This window comes from Rhinolophus sinicus, chromosome 12, assembly GCF_057876585.1.
Source record: "Rhinolophus sinicus isolate RSI-liver-muscle chromosome 12, RSI-T2T, whole genome shotgun sequence".
NCBI lineage: Eukaryota > Metazoa > Chordata > Mammalia > Chiroptera > Rhinolophidae > Rhinolophus > Rhinolophus sinicus.
This window is the reverse complement of record NC_142512.1, coordinates 20,274,136-20,288,252: the sequence shown is the minus strand read 5'-3', so window position 1 is coordinate 20,288,252 and position 14,117 is coordinate 20,274,136. Positions and strand designations below refer to the sequence as shown.

General features: G+C 41.2%; 1 protein-coding gene across 1 annotated transcript in view; it reads left to right on the top strand.

The window, feature by feature from the left end:
- EFCAB5 (EF-hand calcium binding domain 5) overlaps positions 1-14,117 on the top strand; it is a 96,812-nt gene that overhangs the window by 78,816 nt on the left and 3,879 nt on the right. The window contains exons 21-23 of the mRNA XM_088802021.1: positions 1,978-2,231; positions 3,507-3,793; positions 8,190-8,286. Coding sequence (XP_088658147.1) covers positions 1,978-2,231; positions 3,507-3,793; positions 8,190-8,286 — 638 coding nt within the window. The remainder of the gene's footprint in view (positions 1-1,977; positions 2,232-3,506; positions 3,794-8,189; positions 8,287-14,117) is intronic.

The window sequence follows — 14,117 nt, the reverse complement described above, 5'->3', positions numbered from 1 at the left end:
TTTTTTTAATTAAATTTATTGGAGTGACAATCATAAGTAAAATTACATAGGTTTCAAGTGTACAACCTATGAATATCACATTGTGTGCTCACCACCCAGAGTCAGTTCTCCTTCCATCACCACATATTTGACCCCTTTTACCCTCTTCTACCTTTCCCCCACTCTTACCCTCTCGTAACCACTAAACTGTTGTCTGTGTCTATGAGTATTTGTTTCTTTGTCTTGTTCCTTTGTCACTTTCAGTTTTATATCCCACATATAAATGAAGTCATATGGTTCTCGACCTTTTCTGTCGGACTATTTGGCTTAGCATAATAATCTCAAGATCCATCTTTTCTTACGGCAGAGTCGTATTCCATTGTGTATATGGACCACAGCTTCTTTATCCAAATCATCTATTGAAGGGAGAGGCATCTTCCTGTCTGTTTTGTTTTACTGCCAAAAGACACCCCCTCCTTGTGTGATAGATCTGAAGACACAACTTTCACCTCCTATTAGTATGCACTCACTCTCATTCTCACTGGGTTTTAGAGAAAAATTCCTGTCTGCATGGGTCATATAAACTCCTTTTCCCCTCAAGACCTTTTAAAAACATATTTCTTTGGTATGTTATATTAAAAATGCATATTTTCAAGTGTTTTATTATCTATGATTTTTCTTGTAAACATGGAATTCAACAAAACCACACCACGATTATGACAAATACATCCACATCCCTTATCAGAGCTCCACGCCTTAAGGTTAGCTAGCTTGTGAACAAGTATATTTTATGCAAAGAGGGCAGACTGGATAAAATAGGGAGGAGTCAGAGAATGTTGTCTTTAATTTAGAGTCCCCAGTTCTAGGTTACTTTGAATGCCTCTCACTTGTGGAATGCAAGGAACACTTAAAAGATCTGCAAAACAGATCTTAACTGAAAGCATGCCTGTTGCAAAAGGGGCGACTGCTTCGGGGGGGGGGGGGGGCAGTATAGTTGAGTAGGCAATAACCTATCTCAGACTGTAGGCTAATTTGATATTTAAGTACCTATGTTAAATTTTAGTTTGGCCTTATACTGGAATGTTCATTCAGTTTTAAGTTCTTTTCCACATAGTTATTCCTGTGCTGGTCAAGAGTTTTATGGGAGTCCTTGTAACACTCAGACTCATAACCTTGGATTTCTGTGTGTAACTTAGAGCGGGTGCATTTTGAGGAACCCCGTTGACCAGTGAGCTTTATCATTATGCCTGGAAATTTTATCATCATGCATCATTACTCACACTGTCGCTTTCCCTGGAGGAGTGCCCTTGAGAGATGGGAACACCTCACCATGAGGTGCCTGAGTTATGTAAACATCCTCACCACGCATACCCAGAGCAATTTAGAGCAATGACTGACAAAAGAACTCTTCCTTGCCTCAAGGTGGAGCAGATTTTGCTACAGTCTGCCATCCAGAGCTCCCCTTGGGATCAGGCTGAGAGAGACTTCACCTGAAATGACATGCGAACGAAGCTTTTCCCTCTTCCCTATCCTGTTTGTCTCAGTCCCTTACAGGTTTCTCCTGAGAGCATTCCCTCAATAAATCATTGCATAAGCATCCCTGTCTCAGGTGCTACTTCTAGAGACCCTAACACACTCATGCTTCCTTCAGACATTCAACCAGAACTTACTGGACAACATGTAAACAAACAAAACGAATTCCTTTAGATAAGTATAAGGATAGTGAAGACAATAAAGCACAATATCGTGATGGGACATGACTTGGGTTGCTGCTACTTTAGATTGTGTGGTCAGGGAAGGCTTCTCTCTGAGGAGCTGAGTGAGTGAGCTGAGGCAGGAGCTCTGTGAAATCAGGGGGTGGAGTGACCCAGGCAGACGAAACAGCTACAAGAGCTCGTGGGGTGGAGTGCTGCAGGCACAAAGAAGAGTGATTCAATATGTTTGGGTATAAACAGGCTGATGTTTTATATCCTTATGCTTATTTGATTTTGGTTCCAGAGATTTCCTCTTTAAGTGTACGGACAGTTCCGAAGTTGTTTTGGCCTCTGTCCGTGGAGAAAACCACATGGTAATTCCACTTCGTGAGAGAACAGGAGAGGCTTTGGGAGCTCTCGATTTCAACATTGGCGGGAGTAGGATGTTGTTGTATCGAGAATTTAAAGATCTACAGAAAATGATGAAGGTGATCCAAGCTGCCTGCTATGAAATACTGGGCGAATTATCTGAAGAAATAAAGAAAACCCGTGTCTTAGGTATTGTGAATATGGCGACAGTCTGCAGTTATGGATTTAATAAGTTTGAGGGGAAATCACAGACAATGCAATGAAGGATGCATTTTCTAAAATGAGTTGTTGCAAAATACAGATTTCCCACATGAAAGGTATTCCCTCATGCAATCTTGGGCTGATGAGTATGGCCTATAAATCAGAGTAAAGGGTAAGGAATCACATTTGTGTGTGTGTGTGTGTGGCTAGAATCACATGGTTTTAAAACTAGAAAGACTCCTAAACTCAATACAGAACTTTCATTTATTAAATGCCCCATATGTATCAATCACATTAAATATGTTATTTCAGTTAGTCTTTACCATAACTCTATGAGGTTAATGATGAGGCCTCATTTTCTAGGTGAGGAAAGTAAAGTTCCGAGAAACAAAACAACTTACACCAAATCACACAGTTAACAAGTGGTGAAGGCTGGATTTGTACTGCAATTTGGGTGGTCTCTCCACTTATTTAAGTGTACGGAGATTTCAGAAGTTGTTTTGACCTCTGTCTGTGGAGAAAACCACATAATAATTCCTCTAGCATCAACTCATCGAACAGCTAATTTTACAGATAAAGAAGCTAAAGCCCATCAACGTAAAGGTCCAATAGCAAGCTGGGGGCAGAACCAAAACCAGACCTTCGTCCTTGTGATTCCACACTCACTAGGCTACTCTTAGCACAAAACCATTTTGGGCAGAAGAGAGGGAAGAAAGCATGGAAACCTTTGGCTACCTAGAATGAAGTGAATAGAATTAGAAGAATTAACACGTGTGATTAAGCTCAAAGTTTTCTAGCCATTATATAAGGTGGGATAAGAAGAAAATTCATGTCTTTTGAGTGTCCACTACGTGTATGGCCTGAGACTAAGCACGTTTACGTATACTCATATCATCTCATTTAATTCACACAGCTCACCAGGCGCGTAGGGATCAGCCCCATTCTCACAGAAAAGGGAAAGGAGGTTTAGAGAGACAACAGAACTAACAAGGAGGAGAGTAGATATTCAGACTAAGGTCTAACTCCAAAACACGAGTTTTCACCTTTTCTCAAAGCCTCCCCCTGTGAGCTTCACCAGGTGTAATTTCATTTCAGCCTTTTGATTTCATGACTAGAGAAACTAAGATTGTTTAAAACTATAGGATATGGTCTTCTTTTTCCTGAAAAAAAAAAAAAAAAAGTTTACTGTATTATGCTCAGAATCCTATTAAAAAGTAATGTATGTGCTGAACAACCATGTGGGGTGTCATTCTGTTATCCCAGAGATTGAATATGGAGGAGAAATCCAGCGGGCAGGAGCACTCTTCTTCCGAATCATGCTGCAGGAGCTGCAGGAAAGCATCCGACTGCTGACCTCCATGAACTTTGTATCACTGTTGCTCTATGATTATGATCCTCTAGCAGAACCCAAATCTCCACCAGACAGCCAGTCCCAGGAGTTGGAAGCTAATGCAAAACTAATACATGACATCCTGACAGGGGTTATCTTGTTCTTTCATCCAGAGTTGGAATTATCAAGTGACTTGGAAAATTGGGATAAGTGTAAACTGGTGAGTTTTTTAAAAATATTTTTTTATTTTCAATTACAGTTGATATATGATATTATATTAGTTTCAGGTGTACAACAGAGTGATTAGACATTTATATAACTTACAAAGTGATCACCCTGATAAATCTAGTACCCATCTGACCCCATACATAGTTATTACAATATTATTGACTATATTCCCTATGCTATACTTTACATCTCCATGACTGTTTTGTAACTACCTATTTGTATTTCTGAATCCCTTCCCCTTTTTCCACCCACCCTCCAACACCACTCCCATATGGCAACCATCAAAATGTTCTCTGTATCTATGAGTTTGTTTCTATTTTGTTTGTTTATTTTGTTTTTTAGATTCCACATGTAAGTGAAATCATATGGTATTTGTCTTTCTCTGCCTGACTTATTCCATTTAGCATAATACCCTCTAGGTCCATTCATGTTGTTGCAGATGGCAAGATTTCATTATTTTTATGGCTGAGTAATATTCCATTGTAAATATGTACTAATTCTTTATCCATTCATCTATTGATGGACACTTAGGTTGGTTGCTTCCATATCTTGGCTATTGTAAATAATGCTGTAATGAACATATGGATGCATATGTGTTTTCAAATTAGTGTTTTGGGTTTTTTTAGATAAACACCCAGAAGTGGAATTACTGAGTCCTTCTTTGTCTATTGTTATAGGCTTTGTTTTAAAGTCTATTTTGTTTATTGTAAGTATTGCTACCCCAACTTTGTGTTTGTTTGTTGCCATTTACATGAAAGATATTACATGAAATATCTTTTTCCATCCCTTTACTTTCCGTCTCTGTGTGTGTCTTTCGATTTGAAATAAGTCTCCTATAGACAGCATATGCATGGGTCTTGTTTTCTTATCTATTCAGCCACACTCTGTCTTTTGATTGGAGCATTTAATCATTTTACATTTAAAGTAATTGTTGATGGATACGTAGTTATTGCCATTTTATTATTCATATTTTAAATCTTTTTCTTCTTGAAGAATTCCCTTTAACATTTCTTGTAATACTAGTTTGGTGGTGATGAACTCCTTTAGCTTTTTCCTTTCTGGGAAGCTCTTTATACGTCCTTTGATTCTAAATGATAGCTTTGCTGGGTAATTTTGGTTGTAGGTCCTTAGTTTTCATTATTTTGATTATTTTTTGCCAATCCCTTCTGGCCTGCAAAGCTTCTTTTGAGAAATCAGCTGATAGTCTTATGGGAGCTCCCTTGTAGGTAACTAACAGCTTTTCTCTTGCTGCTTTTAAGATTCCCTCTTTGTCTTAAACCTTTGGCATTTTAATTATGATGTGTCTTGGTGTTGGCCTCTTTGGGTTCATCTTGTTTGGGACTCTCGGCACTTCCTGGGCTTGTATATCTATTTCCTTTACCAAGTTAGGGAAGTTTTCCATCATTATTTCCTCAAATAGGTTTTCAATTCCTTGCCTTCTCTCTTCTCCTTGTACCCCCTCATGTGAATGTTGGCATGCTTAATGTTGTCCCATAGTCCCTTAAACTATCCTCGTTTGTTGCGTCCAGCATGACAAAAGTTGTGGGAAGCGAGGAGGGCGGAGCAGGGTTAAGAAATTCAGTAGCCAAGAATAGAGTGCAAGTGGGGCCAAGGGACTCAAGCATCAAAGGACTGAGGCCCGAATCGGACCAACGCATAACTTTTATTGATTAACAAATGAGGAAGTAAAGTTTGTTAATCTCAAGATCTGTGAATCTCACACATTATACTAGGAAACTGATTCAAACCAATCACCCTTGCCTGCAGACAGCCAGAACCGTAAGTCTCAGGATGTATGTACCTCCCCAAGGGACAAAAACTTTATACATATGAATAGACGGAGAGCTGATGTTATCACACCATTGAATCTCTTCCCAAGCAGGATGTGGGAAGGAATGTAGCCACAGAGGCAGAAGCTTTCCTTAGCCAGGGGAAGATGGGGATCTGTGCCCACCTCTATTAAGCCCATGAGTTCTCTAGATGGCCCCAATGTGACTGTGACTGGTTTAAGTTGTTCCTTCCTTGAGGAATCTTACCCGTCATTGACTAACCAGCCATTCTTTGGGGCCAAACAGGGAGATGTAAGGTGTAAGCATAAAGGTGAAGCAAAGTCCATGAAAGGATCCATCTTAAAAACTTTCCTTTCTTTAGGGGCAGGTACGAGGGGACAGACAGGTAGGCTGCTGTGTGGCAACACTCACTTGCTTGGGTTCTTTTTTCTCTTTGCTGTTCTGATTAGGTGTTTCCTGCTACTTTATCTTCCAAATCACTGATTCAGTCCTCTGCTTCATCTAATCTGTTGATTCCCTCTAATGTATTCTGCATTTCACTTATTGTATTCTTCATTTCTGACTGGTTCTTTTTTATATTTTCTATCTCCATTTTTATATTTCCTATCTCTTTGTTGAAGTTCTTACTGAGATCATTGGACATCTTATAACCAATGTTTTGAACTCAACATTTGGTAAATTGCTTGTCTCCATTTTGTTTAGTTCTTTTTCTGGAGTTTTGTTCTGTTCTTTCATTTGGGACATGTTTCTTTTTCTCCTCAATTTGGCTGCCTGCCCTGTGTTTGTTTTTATGTAGAGCTGTTACGTCTCTGGTCCTGGTAGAGTGGCTTTATATAGTAAGTGTCCTGTGGGGCCCAGTGGCACAGTGTCCTTGGTCCCCTAAGCCAGGTGTTCCAGGTGTGTGCCTTGTGTGGGTTGTGTGTGCCCTCCTATTGTAGTCTAGCCTTGATGCTGTTGGCATATCAACAGGAGGAATTGTCCCTCAGGTTGATAAGTTGATTGGCTATAAGGATTGGCTGTGACTAGAGTGGGAGCTGTATGCAGATGCTGGCCCTATGAAGCAGGATTTGCTTTAGCAGGGCTCTGGTGTCATTTGTGGAGGTGGTTGGGTGGTACTCTGATGTGGTCTAAAGCTGGCTACCAGGCATGTTGGTCCTGGGGCTTTTTGGGAAGGGCTCTGGTGCAGGCCAAGGTCAGCCACTGCCTGTGCCCTGCCTGGGGCAACTTGGTATGAGATACAAAGTGATATGCAGGTGGTTGCCACTTGTGCTGGGTTTGGAGGTGTCTGGGAGAGGCTAAGCTGCCAACTGAGGTGGGCTTTTGCAAATGTTGGGCTTGGGGCTGTGTAGCAAGAGGTACAGGGCATGTTGATTCCAGATGCTGCTCTGTGGGGTTTGTGAACCCTTGAGAGATTTCAGGAAAGTCTGCAGCATGAGCCAAGACAGAATGTTTGTATGGAAAAGCCACTGGAAGTGGCTTGGGGGTGGGGGGTCCTGCAAGGTGGATGGGGAAGAGTATCAAGGAATCACCAGGATGGGGCGAATGGAGTTAGCTATGCTTATGGAGATTCAAATATAGCACTCACCTGTGTGTGCAGGCTGGATAGAGAGAAGAGCTCAACAAAGGAATGGTGGCTTCTGCCAGCACTTTTGTTTAGGAGAAAGCTGCCCCTCCAGCCCTCACCCTGAATCCAGTTCCTCCCTGTATGTCCTTGGTGTCTTTCAAGCTCCTGTCCCAACACTGAAGCTCAGAGAGAGTGAGTTTGTCAGTGAGTCAGTACTCGGGCCCTTTAAGAGGAACACTTGGGATGCCAGCAGCCCTTCATCTCTCTCAGCCATGATCTCTGCTGGTTTTCACAGCCAGAACTTATAGGGACTTCTCTTCCTGGCTCTGAAACACTGGGTTGGGGAGAGCCTGGTGTGGAGCTGGGAGTCCTCACTCCACTGGGGTCCTCCACAGCTGATTTTTACCTCCTGATTTTTAACCTCCACATGTGGGTGTGGGACTAACCCATATGTTTTTGCTCCTCCTACCAGTGTCGATATGGCTTCTTCTGTATTATCCTTAGTTATAGGACTTCTGTTTAGTGAGAGTTGAGGTGATTCTTACTGATGGTTGTTCTGTAGTTTAGGTGTAATTTTGATGTGGTCGTGGGAGGAGGCAAGCACAGTGTTTACCTATTCTGCCATCTTGACTAGAAGCAGTGGTGAGTTCGTTTTTGTTTTGTTTTTGTATTTTTTTTAAAGTACTCTTTTTTATTCAAAATGAACCCACACAAGTTTAGGTATACAAATCATGACTGCACAAATCATAAGTGTCCAAATGCAAGACGTTTTACACAACATTTTAAACCAGCACCTAGATCAAGAAACAAATCATTAGTGGCATCCCAAAAGCCCTCCTTTGTACCCTCTTCTATCACCCGCCCCACACACACACACACACGCACACCAAAGGTGACCAGAATCCTGACTTCTAACACCATAGATTGGTTTTGACTGTTTTCAAAGTTATATGTATGAAATTATGTAAACTGGTGAATTGGGTACTCTAGTTCCACTTGCTGCTGAATCCATAACTTTTGTTTTTTGTTCACAGTACGTTAACAGATACTTAGTCGAGAATATTTGTTCCTTTGATCCAACTGCTAAGCGTGTGCAAGTTAATGTAAAGCTCATTGGTGAATATATCAGAGGTAAATTTCCACTTAATTATGGTCTAAATCTATACTAACAGCAATAAAACACAGTTGCAATTCAGGGATATTTGAATAAAGCAAGTGCCTCATAAATTCAATTTTTAAGAAAAAAAGAGTTCTGATTATAGTCTTCTAAATGGAGGGACACTGTCTATAATTTACTGCATTCCCCAAAGTGACTGCCTGTGCTGCACATGTGAGAATTCAAAAGCACATCTATCTCCCACTTATTGATTACATGTGCAGTATTCAGTAAAAAACAAAAGTGAATAGGGGCTACACTGAGGAGAGGAAACAAGTACATTAAGCAAAAAAGGCTGTTATTATCTTTAGTTTCAATGAAAAGCCAAAGAAAATAACAGATTACGAATCTTTGTGACTAGTATTATAGACTTTTTGAAGGAGGAGAGTCAGCAGGAATTGAAAGCAGTAAGGCTCCCAGGTTGGAGAAGGTGATGAGCTCTTTGGTAACACAGAATTGGCTACATATGAGAGTAAATATATATATAGAAGCACTCATTCCTCCATGGGTGCATATTACCCCATCAGAGACCGCAGGTCGTTTATGTGAATGGAACAGTAAGGAATAAATTTAAAGTTTGTTTCTTTTTTGTTACTCATGAAAAACTAATCATTAATTGGGAAAATGACTCTATAGAAATTGCACTCTAAAAGTGTCCCTCTCCTCCCTCTCCCCGTCTCCTACTCTCTGTGGAGACTGGACCAAGTCAAAAGGGTTTCTGGATTTCTGTGATATATATACTAGGCTGAGAGGCTCAGAACTAGATAGACTCCTCAGACAAGAGGAAGGAAAAGGCAACCCAGAGAAAGACAGCCCCACTTGTCAGGGTGTCTGTGGCAATGGACACATGTAGTACAGGGGAAGCACATAGCAGTGAGCCAGGACACATGGGTGACAGATTTTCTGGCTTAGCAAGGCGAGATACTCCCACAAGTTTGGGAGTGCTAGGGAATAAGAGAGAACACAAGAGTCAAATAAAAGTTAACATGAATTAATATGGATTATGAGTGATGTGCGTAAAGATTAGCATTCTTACTTGGAATGGCATCTGTTGTAGCCTCATGGCTCTGGGCTGATTCATAGGAGCTTCTGGATTCATAGGTGTTACAGGTATCACGTCTTCTAAGGAAGTGATTCAAGGGAAACAATAACAACAGCAACAACGAAAACAAATACTTGTTTACGGTATACTTTCTTATACTCAGTGTATACTTGTTGCCTGTTTACTGAGGACTTAAAAAATCCGGAAGAAATGTTTTCTATGTCAGTGCCTCATTGCTGCTCTTCCCTTTGGAGCAGATTTAGTCCCCACCTTGAGCCCTGTTACCCCCCGCCCTCCATGTGTGACCAGTTTGTCGAGTTGACATTCTCCCTGAGTTCCTATCCACTTTGGTCCCCGCCCAACCTGCCAGCCTCTTGGCCTAGAGCCATACCCTGCTGCCAGGGTCTCTTGTGTCCTCTCAGACTGACACTCCCCTTCTTGGATGAGGACCCAGGCATCCACCAGTGTCCAATCCCATCCCTCTGTCAGACGGGATCTGGGGGTGAGGAGCAGGCCCCTCCACTCTCTGCCTTGCAGGTGTATCAGGAATTGGATCTCAGGCCTTAATAAGCCCATCCCCAGACAAAGGCATCTTCTGTGGCTCTGTACCAACGCTTCAAGGGAATCTCTTCAGGCTCCACCTTCAATTTGCTTATCAGAATTACTTCCTGTTGTCAGAGACAGAAAACATACAAATGTGCTTCCTCTGCTTGCCTCCAATTTGACCTGTGCCAGCTGATTCCGGGGCACCCTTGACTTCCAGTGCTCCCCACCACGTTCTCTTTTCCAACAGTGTCCTCAGGTGGCAAGAAGACCAACTGCAGTTAACAGAGCTAGATTCAGCCAGAAACCACATCCCCTGGGCTCCCTAAGCACCACCCTCCCGCCTTAGCATTGTCACATCTCTGCAGCCACCGAGACAGTTCCTCAGCCACCCAGATACCAGCCCTCTCTCTCTCAGATGCACTTGTGTCCGGAAATTCTAAGCTCCCTGTTTGGGGAAAGGAAGGGGGACTCTTTGAGGCACCTTTCTCTTTGTGCCAGAAAGAGAGGGGTCTTCTGGCATCGCAATCTGTCAAAGTTTATCTGAGCCTTCTGGTGGCATTAACTAAGGCCCCTACTCAACGACCCCACCCAGCAGGAAATGCACTAATGATATCTGTAGTTCCCGCCCAGGATGGGAAGGGATGCTTATCATAGTTCCTAACCCACCAGGCCTTCCGAACTAATGATTTTGCCAAGAAGATAGAATTAGGGCTGATGATGTGTCCACACTTTCTTAGGCCTTCTGATGCCAACTCCTACCGGACTTTATCCTAGTTCTAGAAAGGAGTCCTTTTTTAATGTTCAGGACAGGTACACTTCATTGTTCCCAGTTTTGTTGAGATAATGACATATAACATTGTATTAGCTTAAGGTGTACAGCATAATGATTTGATATATGTATATACTGTGAAATAATCACCACAATACATTTAGTTGACATCCATCACCATACATAGTTACAATTTTTACTTGTGATGAGAACTATTAAGATCTACTATTTTAGCAACTTTCAAGTATACAATACAGTATTGTTAACTATAGTCACAAGGCTGTACATTATACCTCCCAGAATTTATTTATAACTATAAGTTCGTACCTTTTGACCACCTTCACCCATTTCCTCCAACTTCCAACTTCATCCATTTTCCCTATCCCCTGCCTTTGGCAACTACCAATCTGTTTTATTTACATTCCACATATAAGTGAGATCATACAGTACTTGTCTTTCTCTGTCTGACTTATTTCACTTAGCATAGTGCCCTCAAGTTCCATCCATGTTGTTGCAGATGGCAGGATTTCCTTCTTTTTTCTGGCTGAATAACATTTCATTATACATATGTACCACATTTATTTTCTTTATTCATTTATCTGTCATTGGACACTTAGGTTGTTTCCATGTCTTAGCTATTGTAATGTTGTAATGAACGAGGGAGTGCAGATATCTCTTCACGATAGTGATTTCATTTCCTTTGGGTATCTACCCAAAGGGGAACTGCTGGATCATGTGGTAGTTCTCTCTCTGATGCTTTGAGGAACGTCCATATTGTTTCCCACAGTGGCTATATCAATTTACATTCCCACTGACAGTGCACAACTCTTCTCCTTTCTTCACATCCTCACCAACACTTGTTATTGCTTGTCTTTTTGATCATAGCCGTTCTAAAGGGTGTGATGTGATATCTCATTGTGGTTTTGATTTGCATTTCTAGAAAGAGGTATTTTATATTCTGGTTCATTCCAGGCAGCTGTGTCACCTTTAGATGGAGGCAGTAACCGGTGATGGAGCCGCTATGTTCAGCAGGCTTGGCTTACCAAGGCTGGGCCATTGCATGTGAATTGCCTGTGGCTGAGATACTTCCCTGGGGGGACCCAGTGACGCCAGTGATCACGCCCAGACAGCTGTAGGAGCAGTCGTGCATCAGCCGCCTGCTACTCTCTGCCTAAAGTACTCCCAGTAGTTGGCCTCTTCTACCTGAAGAACCCATGACCTGACCACCTTCTCAAGGATCTGTTCTCCCCACTCCACTTTGGACTTCTGCTGCCAGCCTCGCCTGATCTTTCTGTAGGGCGCCCCATACCTGTCTGTCCCACATCCCTCTCCCAAGAGGTTTGGACAGATGTTATACCCGGAAATGTTCTCAGGCCTAGAGGCAAGAAGAGCTGTCTTCCATTAAAGAGTGACCAGAATCACTTTGCTGTCTAGAACCTGTATTCCTGCCAAATGGCTATACTTCCTTCCTACACCTAAATCCAAGGGTCTATACATCCAAGACACTGGCTTCAGCAAGAGTTCCCTAGGCCCCTCTATTTTTCCTGCAAGAGTCCCAGGACTCCCCCTCTGCCAAAGCAGACAGAGCTTCAGTGCTACGTATTATCTGTAAAGATGACGATGGAAGGAGATGCCCTGCCATCCGGGGAAAGGACTGCTGGACTCACAATTGTGATTAACGCTTGTCCGCAAGATTCACCTTCCCCAGGAGATCTTTTCTTAACTGCTACTTCCTCTATGGTGGCTCTAGCGAGGGCGGTTCTCCACCCCTCTACATTCCATCAGTGGAATAAGATTCTTTCCTTCACTTCCCACTGCATAGCTGAAAATCAGACAAGAACCTTTCACAAGATTCTACCAATCATCCAGAAATAACAAATACAAATACAGTACGGGCTGAGTCTGCAACTGTGAAGATGTACTTGGTTCTCTCAAAGGAGTCAGAACAAATGGACAACAGGATACCAAGAACGTTGTTTTGTCCTATTCATGTGGACCTTCTGTATGCTGCCATCGGCTTGGACTTGGTAATAGTTCTCTACTACCTTTTTGTACCTAGTATTCTTGGGTGATGGTCCCTTCCAGGACTCGTTGGCTCCTACTTGTAGTCAAAGAGCTGCTATCACGGTTAGACCGGGGTTTAACAGGGAGCCTAGAGCGTGCCGTTTATGAATTGCTCATAGATTTCAGGCTCTAGAGAAGGAAACATCCGTTCCATTTTAGAATAGATTCCCTTTTTCCTGGCAAGAATCTCTTAAAGGGCCCTTTTAGTTAAGATGTTACACAAGTATTCAGTCACACACTGTTCAAGAGACTATTTGGGGGGTTGGTAAAGACATGGGGCCAGGATGCTTGACTCATTTCCCATGCAAGCAGACCTCTTCCATTTTCAGTCTAAGTCATGGTGGGGAGGGGAAGAAAAACAAACAAACCGCAATTCTCTTTCTGTTCCTTATCACACCTTTTGATTTTAAATTTTGAAGTTTTCCAACAGTATCTATTAAGATAAATAACTAAAAATGGTTTTTTTGTCTAGTTAACATCACTGCTGCTTTCATATTTCCTAAAGGCAGTTAAAATCAATTTAGTGAGAACATTTTTCTATTTAAGGCAAGCATATTTTTCAAGTTCCCTTGACACTCATATACATATATATATTTTTCATTTTAGTGATGTTAAAACAATCTTTTATCCCAAAATGATTATAAAATTTATATTTTTATTAAAGTACTTTGAAAGATCTACTAGAACTAAAAGCTTTCTAACAAGAAAAGTCACTGGCTCATCCCCCTTCTCTCTCCTTGCTCTCCCAGATCCCCTCACTAGAGGCAATTCTTTTAGACTATTTTAACTGTTTTATCTGGCATTTGCACATTTCTTTATTTCTAATATTATGCAATATTGCTATCTTTTGATTCATCAATTTTAAACCTTGTCAATTGATTTCCTCATTATAGATAGAAGTTTCGTTCTGTTACATCACCATCATCTTACCCTATCCTCCCAATGTAGTTATATTACAATTGAGGATTAAATCAAAATGCAGTGTTTGCATGATTTGGCCTATGCAAATATTACCCACAGCTGAGCATTATAGCATATTTTGGTTGCTCCTTTTTTCACTTTTAGTTTTTCATGAAATAAATAATTGCCCTTTAGTTTAAAATTTGCTTGGCTTTCTTTGTACTTCTTGATAACTTTTATTTGATGACTTTTATTTATAATGATTTAATCCCACTAATGTCTAATTTCTATTTTTTTAAAATGATTTAAAACAAATAATTTATATATAAATATACATAAATTGGGATCATGCTCAACATTTGTTACTGATAGAGGTATATGATCAAAGAATTTGGAGACCACTGCATTAAAATATGAATTTTTGTAAAGATGAATTGCATTGATTTCAAGTCCTTCATAATTTGATTTATAGCTACATCATTTTA